This window comes from Stigmatopora nigra, chromosome 3, assembly GCF_051989575.1.
Source record: "Stigmatopora nigra isolate UIUO_SnigA chromosome 3, RoL_Snig_1.1, whole genome shotgun sequence".
NCBI lineage: Eukaryota > Metazoa > Chordata > Actinopteri > Syngnathiformes > Syngnathidae > Stigmatopora > Stigmatopora nigra.
The window spans coordinates 3998648-4021738 of record NC_135510.1 but is presented as its reverse complement, the minus strand read 5'-3'; the positions used below and the strand labels follow the sequence as shown (position 1 = coordinate 4021738).

General features: G+C 38.9%; 1 protein-coding gene and 1 long non-coding RNA gene across 7 annotated transcripts in view; one reads left to right on the top strand and one right to left on the bottom strand.

Annotated features, from left to right (window-relative positions):
- LOC144194558 (uncharacterized) overlaps nt 1–23091 on the bottom strand; it is a 195993-nt gene that overhangs the window by 89870 nt on the left and 83032 nt on the right. The gene's annotated exons all lie outside the window — the stretch shown is intronic.
- celf6 (CUGBP Elav-like family member 6) overlaps nt 1–23091 on the top strand; it is a 132271-nt gene that overhangs the window by 80143 nt on the left and 29037 nt on the right. For 4 of the 6 annotated variants that reach the window (XM_077713708.1, XM_077713704.1, XM_077713705.1 and 1 more), the window contains exons 3-5: nt 4705–4753; nt 13622–13750; nt 19196–19275. In XM_077713708.1, coding sequence (XP_077569834.1) covers nt 4705–4753; nt 13622–13750; nt 19196–19275 — 258 coding nt within the window. The remainder of the gene's footprint in view (nt 1–4704; nt 4754–13621; nt 13751–19195; nt 19276–23091) is intronic. The other 2 variants (XM_077713709.1, XM_077713707.1) reach the window with 1 other exon arrangement.

The following is a 23091-nucleotide window of genomic DNA, read 5'->3' as shown; positions in this document are numbered from 1 at the left end:
TCACTTTTTGAAAACTGCAGTTTTTAAATGATTAATTATACTACTCCGAGTAATACATTTGCCTATGGTTAATCAATTGATCAGCCATGCTTTCTATTATTGATGACTTGACTAAATTGATGAATGCTTCTTAGAAAGTCTCATTATCTGCCATTGGCAGGATATCAAGATGTACTTTTTCTTCACTTTACAATCCCAGGAGACAGTTTTTCTTCATAAAGAACATTATATTTGTCATTCAACACCATGATTGGTGCAGCCTGTTTGAAACTTTGGAATAATGGCACTGGCTGGAAAGATTTATCATGACGGCTACAGATTTATTTAACAGTTCACAAAAAAAGACAGTTTAGGGCATTCTTAAAGAAGAAAAATAACGTTCTTGCTGATGTTTATCCAACATTTGAGGAAATTATCCGAACTACTTATTTACAATTATTGCAAAGTCAGCACACGCAAGAGTTGCCTGTTAACAAAAGACGATCGATGGATAAGCAGCAGCAAACAATTAGAAAACAAATCCACCTAATACATTTACTCATGTTTTTCTAATTTGACTGCACAGTTCAGTCACTTGGGAATCTTTTCCTTTGGTGGTAAAAAGCTAAGGATTTCATTGAGGTATGAAAAGGTTTGCGCTTAGGCATTGCATTTGCATTTTTCATGTTTCAGATTGTGGCAAAATGATACAATAAAACAAAAGCCCTAGCATTATTTACTTTGTCAAGCTCTTTAAACAGAGCATGATCAAGCGTGGTCAAAGGCCAACACTAACCTTGCCTCATTTCTTCTCTGCTGCACTGTTCTAAACACACACACCAGCACACACCCCTCCGGAAAATGCAGTTCTTCTGTGAACAATGCAACCAAGCTCCTCCTTTCCACGCTGTTGCTTTTCAAAACCTCCGTGTCATCGTGCACCGTTTTATTCATCGTAAAATAATGAAAAATATAGATTCACCGCTGCACAGTGGGGATAAAAAAAGACAAAAAGTGAATGTACGGACATAAAGTAAATAGAGCACGAAGGAGGGAAATGTGGAGGACAGTGGGGAGGGAAAATCTAAAAAAAAAAGTGGGAAAAATGGCAGGGATGAAGAGAGAGATGGGGTTCTCTAAGTGCTCTGGCATAGGCGCAGAGCTGTGAGTTCCCAGGCAGGATAGCATGAGCTGCCTATTTGTCACCATTGATCAAGCCATTAAGGGGCTGTGGAGGAAAGCATATTGGTTTTGGAGGCCAAAAGGGCACATAGAGACAAATATAAAAGAAGACATGGATAGGTGGGAGGTGTGTGTATGTGTGTGGGTGGGTGGGGTGATGTCGGGTTTCTATCCTCTTTGGCCCGACATCTGAGAAATGAATAAAGCAGCGGCATTTCTTCCGGATGTTGAAGAGGCTTATTTCGCAAAGGCCCAAACCAGAAAAGGAATAGAAATGGATCAACTGAGGTTGGATTGATACTGTGAAATGTGAACCTATGATTTCGTTGGGATATCTGATTTTCTTATGAGTTGCATAATGTGTGACTTGGAAAGTGTGGCTGGAAAACCAACGCAAATAAGTAATCAAAAGCTAGGGATCTAAATTGATCTCAGGGTAATAAGGTTTTCTTCCGCATATATTTTTGAATGAAAACTAGGAAAAGTTGACTTTGGGTTGAAATGTTAATGCTACCGAGATGTGATATTATGAAGTATAGAACGGGAAAAGTCACAAAATTCTGTTGTGTTGAAAGAAATTATAACTTCCAAAAGAGGTAACTGACAATGACAGAATAATGTATAACACTTCTAAATGCACACTGATTTTAGATTGGGTTTGTCCTTAATTTTGATGTGTGGAGGGAAAACCAAATATATCAGAATGTAAAAGTAGATTTGTCTCTTAGTCTGGGAAGTGATGGCTTCTGCTTTTGCATATGATCTATTCACCGTGTTGTTATGAAGTGTCTATCATCAATCTCAGTTTCAAATCGATGAGTTTAATCAGATTTTTCTGAAATTGCTTTTACATTGGCAAAACTTCACATATTTAACATGTCAGATATAAGGCATTTTTTCCATATTTACACTACCATGACCCATATCTGAATTGGGCCAACATTTTGTTAATTAAACAAAATGCGTATAAAATCCAGCCTTTGGCAGATTTGCGACAGTAAAATCCTTATTAGCAAGCTCTTCTGGATATACCAATTGTGACTTGTCTTCATTATGAGAGAGAGCAAGGGTTGGTGGTTGGTTGTTGCTTGGCCCAAGGGAGACACAGGCTGCCTCTTCGCCCAGCCTCTGATGAATTCATATAATTAACTCAGCCTTGATCTGTTGGCTAATCCTCTACACTGTAATAAGGGATTAAAATGTCACCTAAGCCACCTGCTGTTATTGAGCCCTGAGACTTTTTGTGCTACTGTGAGGGATACAAGCACTGGAAACATTTCCACTTCAAAATGTATAGTGTAGTTACTTCTTACTTACAATAAGAAAATACATGGTCAGTTGAACAAGTGAAAACTGTCTCACTTTTTTTAAGTAAGATGAGCTATTTTACAGTAGAAGTACATTATTTGTATGGCTAATTTTTTTTGCAGTGAGAGTAGGTCCATCTTTTTTTCCTGTGTAAAGATGTTTGCAAGTAAGAGCAAACAGATTGGGCTCCTGCCATGAGAAAGTGCGTCCTAGCAATGATTCAATAGTTGGCCCAGGAGTTGAAGTAGCAGACTTGTTCTTAAAAGTCCTGGTCAGAGTCAGTAGAGAGGGACAAGAAAGTAGGACATGCTAGAAGGTGTGGGAGTAGAAGAGGGAAAATCTTTCTTGCTCACTCGCACCACGACCTCCTTAGACCTAGCCGAGAAAAAAAGGAAAAAAATAAAGAAAGAAGTGGCAATTGGTTGGCAAACTGCCGGCGGACCGACAGGCCAGCTCGTTTTGTCTGCCCACCGGGCACCTTCACTCTATTGCCTAGCAACCTCAAGTGTACTTTGGCTATGGCTAATGACTCTTGTTGCTGGGTGGTAGGGGCAGCATGGCTCAAGGCCATTAATGAAGCATCCTGCCCAATTGCTGCCATTTAAAAGTCTTGGAAGCTGATTGATCACCCAGTGGAGAGAACTTGGGGACTTCAGGCTCACTTTAATTTCCAATACAAGACCAAATGTGACACCCGCTACCACTTGCAGGATTAGAGCTGACCTATATTAGTCCATGTATAACACATACAAGAACAAATAGTAGCCAACCTAACATAAGTGTATGAAGAAGTGTTTATCATAAAGACAATTTTTAGAGAGCAAAATCAAAATGTAGGCTGTGGTCAGACAGACATAGGCTTTATCATCATTATCGAATAATCAAAAGTGGCTGTGGCCTTAGATAAAATGTCCTTTAAGTAAAGATAATACTCAAACACTATATAGATTTGTTTATCTCCACAAAATTACACGTCTGCTTATTTAAACCGAACTTTACTCTCCAACAATGTAACGCCGCTCAAGCAAAGATGACTAATATCCTCCCAAATTGAGTAAACACCATTACTTTCCAGTCATATCACAGTGGCTCATGTTAGATAATTTGTAGTCAGTCCCCCCAACCTAACCAATGAGTCAATCAATACATTGCCTTTACCTCCAGGTAGTCAAATACATGTAATTACCACAAAGCACTGCAAGTACATATCACTCGGACCCAGCCAGAACGGTGGGTGTCGGGCCCTGGGGCTGGGCAGAGCTTGACAGTGGTTGACATGACCCGGGAATGTACAGCTAAATATAGAGCCGAGTCTGGTTAATACATATACTCGAGCAGATACACGGTATCACGGGGGCGCAATGCACTCGGCTGAGAATATGTTTTGACTCTGGAAGAAAGCGAATGGACAAGGGACATGGATAAATGGCTGGAGTTCTTTATAAATAGCTGTATATGTTCGATGTGGCAAATTTAATTTAATGTTGATGTTATGCAACTTAGTCAGTAAAGCTATAGTTTCTTTTTCACGGGTGCTAAAAAGCAGTCAGTCTGTACCAATTTTAGGATCAAAAGTGTGTTTCATTGTCTGTAGTTTTCTCCTCTTGTATCAACAAAGAGAGAGAAGATGTAAGAGAATTATTTTTCTATATCCAAACTTTAGGGAATGTCTCACGGCGAATTAACATACTTTATACAATTTAAAATTGTGTTTTTCATCTCAGCATGGAAGAACTTTTTCCATGCAGTGAATGCAAATGGCTTTTAATGTATCCTAACTCTTAAACCTTTACGAGCTACCAATTGGGTAAGGTTGACAATGGATAATGGCAGGTAAAAGGAGGAATGGCTGAGGGTCAAGGATGGGCTGGCGACTAGGAGTCTGGAGCAGGGATAGAAAGGGATAGAACAGTATAAGTGAGAGCCAGGTCCAGAAAAGACCTTTGGCTAGAGGTGCAGGAGTGGCTGATGTAATGACATTAATCTCCAACCACCATCTGACACACTGTGGCTCCGTCATTGAAAATTGCAAATTCTGCGGAACTCTAGGAGGAATTTGGGCATCTCACAAGGTGATACCTTGGATTAATTAAACCCACTGGCTGGGATTTTTGTGTTTAGCTAACAAAGCACTTGAGACACACCAGGAGCTACCATTCACATCTTTAGCCTCTTGATGAATTAAGTTGCCCCCATTGTTTCACGCTAACCATTCCATTTTTCCCCCCTCTACAGATGAATCGGCCCATCCAGGTGAAGCCAGCAGACAGCGAAGGACGGGGAGGTAAGTAACCTTAACAAAAAACAAAGACACACCAAGGCACACTCAGTGGTACAAACACAATCCTTAATATTCGCCTCTCACTTGAGACGCACTGGGAGTTAGCAGTGCGGCCTGTAAAATAGGTCACTTGCTTCTATTGACTTCCCATCTGTGCCAGCAAAAAAGGGTCTGTTGTGGTTCACAGTCACTGAGTGTGGGTCAAAGACAAGTGAGAGAAACACAGAGGAAAATTGAAAGAGGATGCGGGCAATAAATAGAAACTGTGAACCTTCTGCTTGAGGTGTCTGGAAAAAGACATTGACACATCCAGAAGCCTGACAAATGTGGCCAAAAAAGCCTGCTTAAGACAATACGAACACCTTTTTTGTAGGACTTCATTATTTTAACCCTTTGATGCACAATATGGGTGAGCAAGCGAACTGTCTCATCCGTTTTTTTGTTATTGCATGTATGACTAAATGTTAAGATGACATTTTTTATTATTATTATTAATTCCAAGGCTAAGAATGGAGTAAGAGGGAAATCGACAGCAAGGTGGTTTTTGGATGCAATCAGACTTTGGTAGACATTGGTAATTGACTTGTCCCAAGTATGAACCATATGGCTCATTTTCATTGGGGTACACACGGAAATTGGTCTTGTTTTTGTCATGGTGACACTTAAATGAATGGACATTTAAAAATGGACAAAGTCTGATCGACAAGGCTTGTTTGAGAGCCAATTGGCATTCTCACCAAGATAAATTAGATCTCGAGGCTTAAGAGGCGAGGATGGATGGATCCCAATATCAATTACTACCTCTCTTTCTCTGATAGAGAACGGAGAGGAACAAGCAGTGTGAATGAAATACAAACTGCTTTTAGGCTGGCACAACCGAGGCTCGTCTGTTAGATGAAGTTTCTATATGGAAGGACAGGCTCAGTAACAGCGTGGATTGAAATAAGACCAAGCAGACAGGCCCCAGCAGAGATATTGAGCTTTAATGGCAACAGGAAGTCGGCTGCCTGGCAAGGGAAGTAAACCACAGTCATGGCTGACAATGAAATGAGATTTACTATGAAGCTGTGCGTGGTTAAAGGGAAATAGACAGCAATGCCTGACTAAAACAGAGAGAGAGAGGCAGGCCGAAGGACAGAATTCATTTGTAGATCGACTAGTTAAGTATAATTCCACGTGGGAGCTACTAGATTGTTGATTTTTTACATTTTCACCCTCAGGATGAGATCACATTGACATCAGCAGTGAAAGAAGTATAGAGGACTAGGGTTTCCTCAAACATGAGGCTTCAGGTGTTTTACAATCTTGCGATGACCCCCTTTCTAGCAGCTTTCCCATGGGCCCCATACACCACACAGAATATGGTGATAGAAGTAATGCTAGAGTGCAGAAAACCATGGCCTACGAACAATAGCGGTGTCCCAATCCAAAGACGGCAATTCTCTCGAGACTGGAAATGAAGGCCATAACACCACGGGAAGTCAGTCTCAATTTCAAGATTCCTTCATGTTGGCTTCTTTTATGGGTTGACACTAGCTTTACCGACCTGTACATCTACCACAATTCAAGTAATTTAAAGCAGACCGGAATAAATATGTAAATATTCTATGCAAATTAAGAAAGACCAAGATTAAAATGTATCCAGCAATGCCTCGCCTTAATGGAGATTCTGAAATCAGTCAAAAAGACCTGATAGGTGCAGACAAAAACACTTTGTAATCAAGAGCCACGGGCAAAGGACATTTAGCAATACTGTAATTATTGGGTTTTGTTACTTGTATAACTAACATTAAGCCAACTGCTATGAAGAGCCAGAGTTAAGGTTGAAAAAAATCATGTAACCACAAAGTCTTCAAAAGACTAGACTTTCTGATTGGATTGGAAATCTACAAAAACTTTTAGCTTATCAATTACATACATTAAGTAGACAATATTCTAATCCTAAAAGGTCAAAATAGAAAATATTACTCACAACACCAAATAATGACCTAACTTTAAGCTGTCAAAGACTAAAACAAGATAAAAAATGTGTCTCAAACAATCTGAACTTGGTAAAAACTGATTACTCGTACTATATTTTTGTCCCATAGATGACCTAGATACAGTGACACGTCTTAGTCATCCTTTATCAATTTTGATCTTTTTTCTCTCAACTGTATCAGTCAAAGATGCACAAGTTAACTGACACACTTGCCTGCAAATGGATGGACAAGGTATACATCTCAATTCAAAAGCCTTTGCAATCTGCTTCAATCCAAAATGGGTCAAAAATGAGAAAATGTCAACCTCTTTTACTCTCTCCTCACCTCTATCTCGTTATTGGCTTTCTTCTTTTACGCAATCTCATTGGTACGCTGATGCCAGGAGAAAGATGAAGCAAGTGATGTCAAGGCATCGAGTAGTGAAAAGATGGAAAGCGAAATGAGGGAAAGGGCCAACGACAACACGATGAAAAAGTTAACAGAGAGTGATAGAGGCAGCTGACTGAATCTCAGGAGTAAATCATCTGCCAGCACCCCCATTCCCTATTGCGTCCTTGCCTCGCCTGGGAATCTTCTCCCTCTGACCTTGTCTGTGAAGAAAAGATGGGAGCCAGATTATCTATGATTGGAGTTCACCATTATCTAAACACAATCTCCGAGTCGGGGTCCCACTTCGGTCGCCACTTTTGTCAGCTTGGAGGCAGAGATGATGAGGAGACTGACAATAGGTCGGCGGGCACAGAGTCTACATTCCTTAACTATCTTCATGCTTCTGAAATGTCCATCAACTTTTTCTACATTGACCTAGCTGTCAGACTTTGGTATGGAAGTGGTTCACTTACTCTCTCGTCCAGTGAGTTAGCCATTCGTAATCACCTTGTCATTAGTGATAAATTTAAAAGGTGGCAACCATTCGAGAAGGCACTTCGGGTTATGAACACATTTCCATGACCAAAATAACGTGACCGGACGTTTGGTCGCCAGTCTTTTGGTCCCTTTCGGTCGCCGGTCAAATTTATTTGGATATTAAACAGTACTTAGATATTAAACTCTCATGAATATAATTTCGAGAGCTGGTTTCAACAGTAAACTCTCTGTCACCATTTGACCGGCGACGAAAAGACCGGCAGACCAAACGTCCGGCGATCAAACGTCTGGCGACCAAACGTCCGGCGACCAAATGTCCGAGCACCCTAAAAGAAGGTTCTACAAAGTAATAAGTGTTACTTTTTTTTTAAGGAATTACATAACTGGTCCTGGCCAAAGTCTTTTTAATATCTCCATATCTTTTGTCTTTCTGACTGAATGAGAGCAACTGCCAACTGCTCACGTTTGTCCTTGCCAACATATTCGTCAAAAGAGTGACCCCAGTTGGGGCTCTCTGCAGATTGACAGGACCTTAAGATGTTGAGCAGTGTGCTGTCATAGCCCAGCCCAGCAGGCATGGGATAAGTGAAGGCCGTTGGCTGGCGCAGTCTGGCAGGCCACACGGGAGCGACTGTCTGGGGGCACCTCACGCCATCAGAGAACCGTGTTCCACTTTACATGCAAATGAAGGCAGAATACCCCTCTGCGCGATGAAATTACCACCTAGCAAAACTCAACCATGGTGGACAGTTTTGAAAATGGCTAGTACAAGACTGAGATTGTAGGATATCAATTAAAGGTTTATTAAAGATTGAATTGTTGCACTTTAGGAGGTAGACAAAAACAGCAAGAGCCAGTTCCTCATATCTAGGCTTACTTTGACTTTAGAATGCATGGAAAAATGTGTCAATCTTTTCTCAGTATACAAGTGTGACAGGACTTGTTGTAAGGATAATTAACAAGTACACAGCCTGCTGTTGCACTGGAACACTGACAATTGAAATGTTTATTTTTGTGCAATTATTATCAGTCTGCACCCACATAGAAATTCAAGGCCATTATGCAGGATGTCATTCTCATTATACTTATTTTCAAGCAATTAATTTCGGCAGTACACTTGAATAAGACAGGCAATACTGTTGTTTGCGCATTCAACTCAACAAAAGTTTGCAAAGAAACAATGTTCGACAAGCATGACGCAAAAATTCATCAAGGGTTTTTAATTATGAGTATCAGGGGTGAAAAAGGATTCCCTTCAATGGGAAGGTTTCATTTCATCTCTGTGTTTTGATGCTTTCAGTTAACAACCTAGGACAATTTCAGATCAATTTATCTGCAAAACTACGCATTCAAAAATAATAAGCAGCAATTTCCCCTTCTCTCAGCAATGATTGCAGCTCACTCCTACCAACTTAACATTTTTTTTTAATTCTTTCTTTAAAACGAACAGACTGGCTGCTCATTAACATTGAATTTGCATTAATTTTGGGGCCTGCTTTCAAATGATGTATCGTAAACTCTTTTCCAAAGTTAAATTAGTCTTTGATTGGAAAAAAATATCCGAAAAAAACATTCTAAAGCAATCACATGGCAAAAGCATGTGGACATTACTATTCCCCCTCAAAACCACTAAATTGAAAAGCAGAAGGCATCATTTAATCCCAAAATGGAGAATGTGAAACAAAATACAATTATGTATTCCACAGACCTTCATATGGAAATGTATTTGTTGGCAAGTCTTGCGGGTCCATCCCAAAATAAATAAATTAATTAATAATCATGCTTTGTTAATGAGTCCATAAGAAATGCAACTCCTCTGTTGTGCTGCCTAGAACATTACGTTGCCTCTGAAATGCACCCGGCGGCTTGGTAGTCATTTTTATTATTATCGGGTGCAGCTGTCCATGCTCTATGAACACTTACTATTACCAAGCCTCCTCGACAATAGCCAGCAGGCATGAATGGGTGAAATTGTGAAAACAAAAGATATTTACTACCCTACAGGAGCATTTATAAAAATTACTAAATTTAAACAAAAAGAAAAAAAACTATTACAAAGAAAGAAGATTCCCAAATACGATTTATAGCAACTAATTATCGGCCTTGAGAGAGACGATGAAATGAAGGATGGTAATAAAAAATAAACGAGGATACGATGCAAGTAGAATGTTATATTTGGGGGAGTCACATCAGTGTTGACAGCACATGCTTTCTGTGAAAAATCTATTAGTTTTTAATATACCACAGGGAGGGAATGAGAAGGCATCTGGTGACAAGCAACTGTCAGATGACTGTAGTGTTTTGATTACTTTACTGATCTTCATTTCTATGTGCATAGCTTAACAGAGACATCATAGCATGTTTTGTCACTAGTTATAATAGTTCTCTGGCGTCTTTCTAACAGGTCTTTGATATGATATCATGAGGATTAAGACTAATGGCATACTTGTATATATCTTCACCATTCTGCCTTTATTCTATTTTCACAAATCACCATAGCAAATCATTCTCTTCTCGCTTTTTCTGACTTTTCCTGGAAATAATGTTAGCTACAAGTATTCCCTTAATTCATCCATAACCCCCCAAACTCAATAATACAGCATTTTTCTACCACCAATGTACATCCAAACCATTTTAACCTTCATTTCCATTCCAGTATTTGCTGTTGCTTTAACATCACTTATGTTTTACTGAAATTAGATGGTTAGAGGAGGGCTGTTAATGCAAGTGAGCCAGATTTTATCCCTATCTATTTACTACTGGGCCAATGGTCTGGCTTTTGTTACCATGGTGACTAGGGTAGTTACCGGTCAAGGCATTCTGGGTTTCATTTGAGTGTCTCCTTGCTTCCAACGTACATTAGGATAGCGATAAGTGATTTCCCCTGTTACAAATTCACAATGATGTATAATTAGAGTGGTAAAAATTTGAAATTTTCAACTTTATAACAAGTACGTACAAAAAAAAGACCAACAGTGTCAATCCAACACGTTTAGGTGCATTGAGGGATTTTTGGAAATTGGATTTTCACTATTAACTGACATTTTACTTATTCTTAAAATGTGTGACTACTTGAAGTATTGTTTGTCTATTTACTGAATGATATAATTTTCAATTTAACATTTACACATTTAAAAGTAAGGCAGTAGGTTCCAGGAGTTTATAATATGTTGCGTCTATGGCAATGTCCTCAAGCCTCTTAATACAAATATACAACTAGAAACTACATTCGGTTTTTCTGTGTTTTACTACTTTTAATAGATTACTTTTAAAGTTGCAGTGTCATTCCCTTACGCAAAGAGTGCATTGCATGATATTCATATTCATAAAATGCCAATTTAGTGCGTGCAAGTGGCCATGGGAGATGTACGTGGCTTGTAAAAATCCACTAGGAGCAGCTTTGGAGACAGGTGCAAAGAGGACTAATTAATAGCAATCAATACTCGTGGCCAGGGCAGCCGGCTGGCCGGCGGAAACTCTCTCAGGTCAGGCAATGAAAAGATAGCGAGCACCAAATTCATTCTGCGGTCCCGGGGGACGGCTCTGAAGTACACTCACACTTCCTTTAATGCCTTCGCTAGGGTGTCATTTATTTTTGCGTTTGCCAGCACATTTGGAAAGTTCATTACCTCGCTCATGGCTTGTTAATTATCCTTGTAAAGCCACCATTAGATCTCCTCAGGCCAAGACCAAGATGAGACTTTTTTTGTCCCACAACATTAACACACAGTGGGGGGCAGGGGTGTAAAACCGCACTCTGCCCATTTAACAGGGACCCCTCAGTGGAAATCTGAAAGATCGAGAGGCCTTCATGGCAAATGAGGTCACGTGCTCTGGACAGGCTGTGGTTTTATTTCATATTTTTTCTGCGCTTTATTGAACAGAAGTCAGATTCATTTATCCAATCACATGTTCAAGATGAATGTCCAAGGATTTGACTACATTTCCTCAATTTTCTACTCATTCAAAGGGGACATTTTATGGGAAATTTACTTTATCGCTTATAAACTACTTTCCCTCTAAGTTGCGCACTACTGTCGCCTCCTCTGCGCAGCAGCAATCATATGGCGCGCAGTAAATAAAATCAAAATTGTATTTTATCATTATTATTATTATTTTTTTTACCTCTTTCCCCATAATGGCACCGTTTACGCGGTAGCTAGTGGCAGTAGCTCTGTCCACTCTTATGTTTTTTTGTGTTTTAAAACATGTTTTGCATGAAAAATTAGAGGGAACATTGACATACACCTGCTTATGGCAGGTGTGATACTGGTGTGCCCATTGCAAGCAATGATGATGTCGCTCACACTGCTACTCAATGCGCTCAGGGAGGTTGTGCCCAGACCAACAAAAAAAATAGAGGGAAAATTGCTTATAAATAAATAGTTTTCTGGACAGTCCTGAACAAGGGTGTCCTAACCAATCCACGAGAACCTCAGTGGTTGCAGCTTTTTATACATTTCCACCAATCTGGTGTCTTAAAAGTGCGATTCTAACTAGTTAAACTGTCCATTCTTGTGTAGAATAGTTTGGACACCCCATGTATAGCAAAACATCATGTGTGAAATTATGCCAAATATATTTTCTCTTGTGAAAGAAAATCTCTGTATCAAAACGAAAATCCAAATGAATATGGATTAAGAATAATTAATCCCTCTTCAAATATTAACATCTTATGTGTAATTCAATCAAACAAATCTAGCAATCCGTTGTATCTCCTTAAAAAAATAATGGAAAAAAAACAAATCCAAAGAATACATTTAGACGATTACAATTTTTGTTTTAATAGGGATACTTAATCATTGCAGTGGACACCACAGGGCACCATGTCTAGGATGGAGTGGGGGCGATAAACAGACAGCATGATTTCAACAGAGGCACTTAAAAGCAGCAGTATGGCTCAGCCACCAAAACCAACTGATTATGCAGGTGTTCATTTGTGTGGCCAAGCGGGTAGTGTGCACATGTCTCATTTGAACCTCACAGAGATGGAACAGGATCTGATTTCCCCACAGCAAAAGAGGACGGCACGTTATTTTTAGACTATATTCTTCTAATGGGACCTGGCTAGTACAGGAGGCGTCGCATCTGTTGAGGGCCAGGTGATGCCTGCCTTCACCAAACACACCCCGACTCTCCCTACGAGTCAAATGACTCACGTGAAAGAGCAACAGTGTCATTGCCAATAAAGTTCTCCTCTTTTTCTCTCATTTTCTCTTTCTGCAAATGACAAGCACTTGCTTGTAACAATTTTATTTCACACCACGGTTGACTTGAAGATGAATAATGTAAAAGATGTAACATAAGATTAATGCCATGTCTGTACCAGGATGAACGACAGGGGGAAAAAAATTAAGCATTCCAACTTTCTAAAATAATTTTGAAGTATAACTTTGTATGTGTGGCAATGTTCCCTCTAATTTTTCGCCGGTCTGGGCGAAAAGACAACCTCCCTGAGCGCACTGAGTACCAGTGTGAGCGACATCATCATTGCTCGCTATGGGCACACCAGTATCACAAAAGCAGGTGCATGTCAATGTTCCCTCTAATTTTTCATATAAAACATGCTGTAAAACACGAAAAACATAAGTGGACAGAGCTACTGCCACTGGCTGTCGTGTAAACTGCGCCATCATGGGGAAAGGGGTTTAAAAAAAAACAAGTTTGGATTTTATTTACTGCGCGCCATATGATTGCTGCTGTGCAGAGAAGATGAGTAGTGTGCAATTGCGTAATTGCGTATAAAATAACAAAACCTGGTGCAACACCCTGGTTTTACAATAAGGCAATACCAGGACAAAAGACTAGAAAGCAGCATATCTTACAGCGATCCAGACATGACGCTGGTAGCGTCACCTACAGTTATCTTAGAAATATTCCAGTCTGGTGCACTACTGGCTTTGCATGACTGATTTGTGCTAAAAAACCCATTGGGGGATCTGGCAGAATTGAGTTGCACAAGCCCCTCTTGGCTCAGTTGAATGCTACCATTAGATATTGTTTTCCCTCTCTTCCGATCCAGAAGACAGGAAGCTGTTTGTGGGGATGCTGGGCAAGCAACAGAGTGAGGATGACGTCCGGCGGCTTTTCGAGACCTTCGGCCAGATCGAGGAGTGCACCGTCCTGCGGGGTCCTGATGGGGCCAGTAAGGGTCAGAGCACACGCACATACAAACATGCGCAGTCCTTTTTGCCATTCGTTTTGTTGCTCTGTTGCTTTTCTTCAGACACGTCTGATCGTCTATTCTTGCGGCAGCTCTGTCCTTATCACGGGACTCTAAAAATATCCTTCCTTTGCCTAAGTACTCCATTTACGTTCATATCTTACTTTTTGGGGACCACCTCACTTTATTCCACCCTATACTGTTTTCGGAATTGCGGTCTGTTTGTTCCATGGATCACTATCATCCTTCCCCAGATGATCATTATGTCTTCCTGTAAATAAGGCAGCCAGGTATGACGTTTAGCTGCAGTCACTCCCAATGCAGCAGGAAAAATCTTATAGTATTATTTCAGGGACGTAGATATTTCAAAATTTTAGTCAGCGACTATAAATTTCACTACATACATACTCATTGTTGGGTAAAACTCGGAATATATATATTGAACAAACTGTTTTTATGAAGAACAGTTTAGTACATGAGGTTGTCAACACTGAGGTCGCTGGAAGGCCTACTCAGACACGTGATTTACAACAAAGTTTTCCGAAATAAAGGTTTTCAAAATCAAAGGGAAGCCTTAATAAGCAGCTGTGGCAGGTCATAAATAGTAATACTGGTTGGGACCACATTTAGATTCGGATGAGACTTTAACAGTTGTTAATTAAGTAGATATGCATGTTCAAACAAAGTATAAATATTGAGGTGGGCACATTCTGATGTTGCCGTACAAACGAGACATTGTTCAAGCCCGAAGGACACTAACAGACTGGATGAAAAATTACTCTCATACCATCTACCAGTAGTACCTTGGTGACCGACCTAATGAGCACCCCTGACTTAATACTTAATTGTAAAAGGAAGGCATTCTAAAAATCAAATTCAACCCTCTGTTCACCATATAAAAATGGAAGGATTCCAACTTGGCCCTTACAGCCTTTGTTTGTTCACCCCTGATCTATCCGATGGATGCATTTCACGACAGATTAAATCAATAAGAAAGGCTGATTGTATTGAACAACAAGCATTTTCAGAACTCAAATTGCTTACTTACTATCACAGTTAATCCCTGCTCTTTTTCGTTGTGCACACTAACATTGTCCATAACCCCCACACCTCCCCAACTGCTTGCTTCCATTTTCTTCATGCACCCTCCTTCTCTTTCTTCCTGCCTGTCTGTTCAGATGCCTCGGGCTGATTGACAGCACATAAAATGAAAACGGGCCAGTGCTGCCGTGTTCGACAGGAGCTATACTTTTGCTCTTTTTCACTCTCCCCTCTCTCTCTCTCTCTTTGTGCGCCATATGTTTCCTCTAGTGGCATTCGTCTCTCACTCGTTACCTCCCTTTCACTTGTTCTTCACTCCTGCCATCAAGTTTCACTGCGACAAATTAAAGGAATATCAGCAGTACAGTGGAACCTCCAAATGCTGAATGCCCTCAAGTCATACATGAGTTCAGCGAAAACTAAAAGTTGGACAAAAACTTGCATGAGATGTATGGAAATCTTGTGAGATTTCATAGTGAACGGCAATAGGATTATCTCCATCAGTGGGGTTTTGGGTCTAAACCTTGGATCAGCATATACGCTAAATCCAATTTGTAATGAAACTTGTATTGAAATCAATAGTGGTGAAAATTTCCGTATATAATATATATACATATACACCTGGATATAGTACATACATATACACATACATGTAAACATACAAGTGCGGTTCAGAGAAAATATCTTACAATTTTTATGCTATTTTTGCCAACTCTCAAACAAAAAAAAGGAGCTTAGATGGCCTTCATTAGTAGTATTTCTTATAAGAAGTAATTTTATAAGTGGGTTTTGGGTCTAATTCTGGAATCAGCATAAACGCTAAACCCAATTTGTAATGAAACTTGTATTGAAATCAATAGTGGTGAAAATGCCCGGATATAATATATATACACCGGCATATAGTACATACATATACACACCAATGTATACATATAATTATAGTTCAGAGAAAATAACTTAAATTCTTGATTCTATTTTTGCCAACTCTCGGATAAAAAAGAAGCCTGGATAGCCTTCATGAATACAATTTATTATAAGAAGTAATTTTATATTTCAAACAAGGAGTTTGACTGGCATCTCAGAAACGAATACAATAGAAAAATAGTTCTATTCCATTATGTTACTCTGTGCAACAGTGCCAAGAAGTTATTATAAATGCAACTTATTTTACCCAGCAACAACAACTAGATGAGCCTCGTGTAATTCAAATGAGTCTGACCTTGAAATTGACTGTGCTATCTGCTCGATGATGCAGGCCCGAGTGCCATGTTGATGTAAATTTCTTTCAGCACCCCCTTCATCACCCAATAGAAAGGCCAAGAAGTTTCACACCCACCACACCACTTCTGCAAACTACTTTCAGCGTTTGCTGCCAGAATTGAATGGAGCCCCTAGTTGTCAGGAATAATAGAGAAATGGCTTTTAGCTCGATAATTAAGTTGTGTTATAAATGTCATCCATCCAGGCGGATGGAATTCATGCATACATATTACTACCCGGGGAATTCAAAAGGCAGCGGCAAGATCCCTTCACTTGAAAGCAATACAATCTTTCTCCTCACCACTTTCGCCCAATTCATTCAGAGACGTCAAATTCAGGAAGAAAAAAAGAAAAAGTCAAGACGCATGCTATAATTCATGAGGTTGTGGCACTAGCATTTAATTGGAGAAGTTTTGGAATCAAGTTACCCTTTCTTCCTTGGCTGCACAAAAAAAAGTCAAAGCTAGTGGCTGTTTAACATGACAATGCCACGTAAAACATGAGGGAATTTTTTATCAAGACTATACTTGAATTTTTGAATAACCATTGTGCCGATTGGTACATACAACGGGCTTAAATGTATCTGACCAATTGCAGGATTTATAAATCTTTCGAAGACAAAAAAAACACTTATGACCAAGGTACTGCTTCAATGATGGCGTATTCTGACATCAATACAAAACTGCAGTATATTGAGTTTTAGAAGGCCAACCAGAAAACTATTCTGTCTGGCCATCTGAACCAAATGCTCACTGGCATTGTGGTCCAGCCAACCCCTTGTTGAAGGCTATCATACAAAATCAAAGGATTCTAAAAAGAACACACTGAACCTCATCATTTTTTCCAACAAAAGGTCAATTCTGTTTGTTCTTTCAAATATGGACTTCAAGCCACCGACGTATTTCAGTCAGACGAATGAACCCCTTTGCACCGCAAAGTCCTCAGAGTATTGTTCAGGTGATATAAAAAAAAATAAGGGTCCTTTGACGTTTGCGATTGTCATCTGTAGACCTTTTCAGGGCACTTGACACAACAAAACACATATGCCCTGTTACCCTACACTTCACAAGAAAAGAAAAAGCTAAGAAAAAAGTAGATTTTGCCTTCTATTGATTGGGGAAACTGTCCAAAGGTCTGGAAACTTTGGCTTTGAAAAAAGTTATCTACATTATAAATATAAAAATTCAAAGTTTAACAAATATTTAAGGCATACTGACCTGACTTGAATATTGTGATCGATAACATAGTTCCATCAATGTATTTTGCAACATTCTATGGTATAAGCTTATATAATGTTGGGTAAAATATTTATGTTGAAGGGCACTGCCAAAGCAATCTTAAAATCACTGCTGATTAAAAATGTGAAAGAATTTCAAATCCATTTTCCCTACATCTCTGAGGTGCTTGTCTCAGGAAGAGTGTGCCTGGTTCTGTGAACACTGCTGTTGCTCCATTAATGAAAAGCAGCCGAATAAATCCGCAAGGTTGTTAATTAGATCGCCTTCTAAAGTTAAAACATGAGCGACCTGAGGCCAAGGATAAAAATAGGATAGAACAGAGTACTCAATGATGGTAAATCTGATTAATTCAATGCCGTTTTCAAATGAGCTACCATTCACTTCCCCTATACAGCACCAAATGCTGTATTAGTACATCGGTGTCACTGTGTCTTAGCAATGGCATATATGTACGTCTGAATGCAACAAAAGTTTTTAACTTCATGTTTTTCATGAAAATACATTTTTCTTCCTTATATATTTTTTTAATATTAGGTTTAGGCCAGCAATGGGCAAACTACGGCCGGCGGGCCACATCCGGCTCGCGAGGCATTTAATCTGGCCCGCCGAAGTTGTCCAAATAATTTTTTTGTTTTTTCCCCAAGATGGCGCCATCACGCATAAACCAGTGTTTTACGTGTTTTACAGCCCCTCTATCTTTTTTTAAATTACATTTTAATATTTCTTAATACATTCCTTTTTACTTTACTTTGTACTTATACTTTTTGCTTTATGATGAGTGATGAGTATGTTAATTCTTTAGTCCTTTTTGTCTGTTTATGTTTCATATGTACTGTTAGCGGGTGCAGTTTTTTTAATAAGTATCGTATCTTGTGCTGACCTCACCCATCTGTCAAATTTTTAAAGTCAATATGGCCCCTGGGCCGAAAGGTTTGAACACCCCTGGTCTAGGCTATCTCCATCTATGTGTTGGTGGACAAGCACACATTTGTTTCAGAAAGAGAGGGGATGGAGGTGATTATATTCGTAAACACAGACGACTTATTCACACCAATCAGCAGGCTTCTACATATTACCTTTGAACACTGCCACATTTAAATTGCACTGTTCGTCCTCTACCTGATGTAAGGAAAACATTATTTCCTCACTTAAAGGTTGCCGCCTGCTTAGTATGAGCAAGTACAAACAGCCCTCAATTATTTTTTCTTTTTTTTTAACACAATTGATCTTAATAGGGATTGTAAGGGATTAAAAGTCAACAAAAACTTTGAGGTAACACTCGTTCATTTGGCTAGCATGCAAATAACTTCTAACATGCATTAATATTATCCACTTGAATCACTTTTGGTTTGAAACGGTAATCCAGCAAAGCTCCACGACGCTGCTGCCGAAGCTTATTTCTCTTGTGTTCTGGCCAACTTCTTATGTTGACTCTTTCTTCCTGAGCCTTAACCACACAACAGATTTAAGATGATTTCAACGTCCTTCGAGGCAAAAAAAAAACATAGAACCCCCCCTCCTCCAGATCGCTTGCTTCGCCACCACCGAAGTCTTAAATTCGAAGCGAGCAACGATTCCGTCAGATAGGCCGATTATAAGACCGCGCTATTGTCGTGCTAATCTCCTTTATGAGTGACTGCACACAAATCACAAAGTGTAAATATTAAACAGATTAATATTCACAAACAAGTCTTTGGAATTAGCGCAGCCGGGGCGAGGGACGGGATGTTCCACGCCGCTAATGCCTTTAGTGACGATCTCAACACACAAGTGACCAGAATATATTTATAGATCAGATCACTACAAGAAAATAACCGTTTTAGTTTTTTTTTCAAAATTGACAAATACAAGGCCATCTGCCTGATGTTGTGTTGTCTTATGTGTATGTTTGCAGGCTGTGCCTTTGTCAAATTTTCCAGCCACGCAGAAGCACAGGCTGCCATCAACAGCTTGCACGGTGGACAGACCATGCCTGTAAGTAACATTCCCCCAACAAAACAAATACTAACTGAATTTCCATCAATATCACAGCTAATAAGTTCAGAGTTCCATCACCTTTGGCGCCATGCGGCTTTTTCTATCAAGCCATGCTAATGTTATTGGATTGCAATTCTGGTTGGGTTTGGCATTCCAAACGAGAATACTGACATGTTTTTCGAAAGTCATCTCATAATCAGAGCTGGAAATTGTAAAAAATATGGAAAAGACTAAATGTACAAATATGAAGAAGATGAATAGAGCTACAGACGAAAATAAAGGTGGTCAAGATTCTGACTTTAAAGTCAGCCAAGTATGACAATATTAAAAATAGCAATGTCAACTCAATCAACGTGGACATTTGAAATGACTTTTAATGCATTAAAAACGTGTTTTTAGGGCCTTTTTAAAAAAAGAAATCAGAAGAAAACCTCAGTTTCCATTTAGGGAATCAGGAGAAAATAGTCGTATGTGTTCGCATCAACTATGAAAGACGACAAATCGAGAACCAGAGACAGGTCGGTCCCCTTGGCGGATGGCCATTCCTGTCCAGTTCTAGTATAAAATTGCTTTTGGCAGGCAGCGGTGGCATCAATCAGACATAAAAGTAACCCAGTACAGCAGAGAGGACAGGAGCACAAAATTAAGTGTAAATCAGGAGTTTTGTGACACTTCCAGGTCAGCTTTGGTTGAAAAATTCAAACACAAAAAGAAACATGAAAACGGGGGCGGAAAAAAAAAACAAGCCACGTGTTTACAGAAAGGTCAAATAAACTATTTGAAGAAAAGAGGGCTAAGGGGATCAACTGTTCTGAATTTTAGCTCACCAGAGAAGTATATAATTGAAGTCATTAGGTCTTAAAATGCCCTTTACATAAAAATTGGGTTCTGTACTCCTATGAAATTGGGGCCACTGCAACATCGATGCTGATCTCGACTTTGGGGGAAACAGTTTTTGAAAGTTCTAAGTCTGCCAAACATGATTGGTAAAAGCACAAAAAATACAGCAAGTTTAGCACGTATATTTAAAAGGTGTTTTTATCTCTGTATTTAACATTTAAATACATTAACCACAGTGTTCAGGTCACAACGCAATTCAAAGAATACCTTGTTTTAAAGAAGAAAAATATAAATCATAGTCTACAAGTGAGAGTCATTAAATTTCTAAAGAAAAGATTCTACAGTTTACACTATGTTTTATTATAGGCAAATATTCTCAACAAAAACTGATGTAGAATGTCTATGGAGGGACCTAAAATATACAATCTATCAAGATACCGCAGGCATTTTTACTGTTATCGCAGACAAAAGATCCCAACAGTCAGCACTGGTCTACTTACAGTACATGGCGCTTTTCTTTTCTTTTTTTTATTTGCACCATTTCTTTTCTACGTCTATTCAAAGTAGCCTCTCAGCAAACTGATCGTCGTTCCATTTGAATATTACACAAGATATGACGACTGTTCACACGCCAGACATCCTTAAACGTGTTCCCCGGAGACATTTTGCCGCCAATGTCTTCTTATATGGGATGTTATTTACGAGTAGCGGTTCAATTGGCGGTCAAAGAACGATGGGGAGGCTAATGTGAAATACTTCTTACATAATTCATGCTAATGACATGGATGAGGCTTTGATCGGAGGAAAATTTAAGAAGACCTTTTGGTAGAAATTAGATCGAGAAAATGGATTTTGACAGATTTGCAAAACACATTAGATGTTTGCATACGAGACATCAAAAGAGAATATAATATAAGTTTTCTTGGGCAAAGAGCAAAACAGAAGTCTACGCCAACACAAAAATAAAAACACTAAAAATATTAAAAATGTATTGCCTCAAACTTGAACATCTTCCATATACAACATCATATCACACTAATATAATCACAAATACAAAGTAACGTCAATCTTCAATCTTAAAATACGTAAACCTTTAGTATCCGTTCCTACTAATCATTGCAAGAGATTATTGATCTAAAGTGCTAATTTGGAACAATGTGTGGTGCAGGCAAGTGAAAACTCACGCAAAGGTATGCGCAAGTATTCTCTTATCACAAGGAGATAGGACTGTTTTTACATGCAGGCAATGAAGCTCTGCTATAAGATAAATGCTGCAGATCCTGCTTTTGAAAATGTAAATGGGTGTATAATTTGGGGCTTCACATTGGAGGTTTTTTTTTCTTTTTTTGGAGGGGGCAACTGTGACTAAAGCAAATTTTTGGGAACCCGCTCTCCAGGTCGTGTTCGTGAGATATTTAAAACTTAAACCAAGTTAAATGTTAAGATTCTGTGTGAAAGAAGGAGCCCAAGATAAACCATCTTAAAACTGTTCCCAACGTTAAATGTGATCTTAACCTGATTACAGTATTTTAATAATATTCATTTTTTTTGTATTTTAAATTATATATATATATATATATATATATATATATATATATATATATATATATATATATATACATACATATTGTATTTTAACTATATATATTTTTTGTTTTTATATTTTTTTTGTATTTTAATTAAATATATTTTTTTGCATTTTGTTTCTGATCCCAACACATTCGCTCACTTGTGGAAGCTTTTCTTCCAAACTCATGAAAACGAGATGTATAATATTTTTTAAATATAGATGACAGTGCATGCATTGACTACGTAATCTAAAGGCATGGAAGGTGAAAGCCTTCATCCAAAACACAGGCCTGATGGAGAAGGAGCTTGTGAAAGCCGTGAATTATGGGTTCATTTTAGCCATTGTTAGGGAGCATATATTAAATATTTAAAACACTTATAAAGGAGCCTTTTCAGATGGCGACTAGATGGGTGGGTTAACAAGTACGTCCATAACAATGACATGCATTTTCAGGAGTTGAAATTGATCTACAAAACAATGTCAGATCAATAAAGTCTTGCCTGAACTGTTTCTCTACATTTTAGCCTGGCTATTATGAACATATTAGGTATTCATATTAATGTCAAACGTGTAATTCATCAGTCTACCTTCACCCTAGGCAACAATTTTAAACTATTACTATAAATCAAGGTCAAGGCTATAGAACTGGGCTGCATTTTGCTATGTATTTTCTTTTGGTTGTATTTATTTTCAGTTTTTTTTTAATGAGTTCTGGCGGCAAATGTCTTTTAGTGGATTCTCTGAAGTTCCCCAAAATATTTGTTGACTTTCACCTAATGCATTGCACTGCATGCTGTTTATCTGGAACAGTTTAAATAGGGCCACAAGAACCGGAAGCTGTCGTCAAATGGCAGTTAATTATGAATTTTATACGCTTCCAACTTTCACAAACAAGGCCGCAAAAGTATAAGAAATGACGCATCTCAGGATACTCATGCACATACGCACAAACACACAATCTCTGGCAAACATCCACTCTTCACACACTTCACTGATGTGCCGCGATAAATATTTACGGATGCTTCCTGGCAGCCATGAAACCAGATGTAATTCGCACTTCTTTTTGATGTGGCCCCATTTTACATTACAGTGAAGAAGCAACAGAGGGACAGAAGGGTTTAACTTTGTGCACAGTTGCCCTGGAGAGGCTTTATATACATGTAAACTGCATAAACAAATTCTAACAACCAACCAGCCAAGCATTTAAAAACAGAAAAAAGATCACCGCTTCTAGTAGAACACCGATTTACCTACATTTGAAAAACTCAAGGTGAACATTTATCTATCGTACGCCTCCTATTCTTCTTTACATTGGCTTTACCCAAATTTCCCAATATATTCCCTTTTCTTTCACAAAAATCTATAAAAGACCTCAATTTTACAGTCTTCGATACAGTTCATGT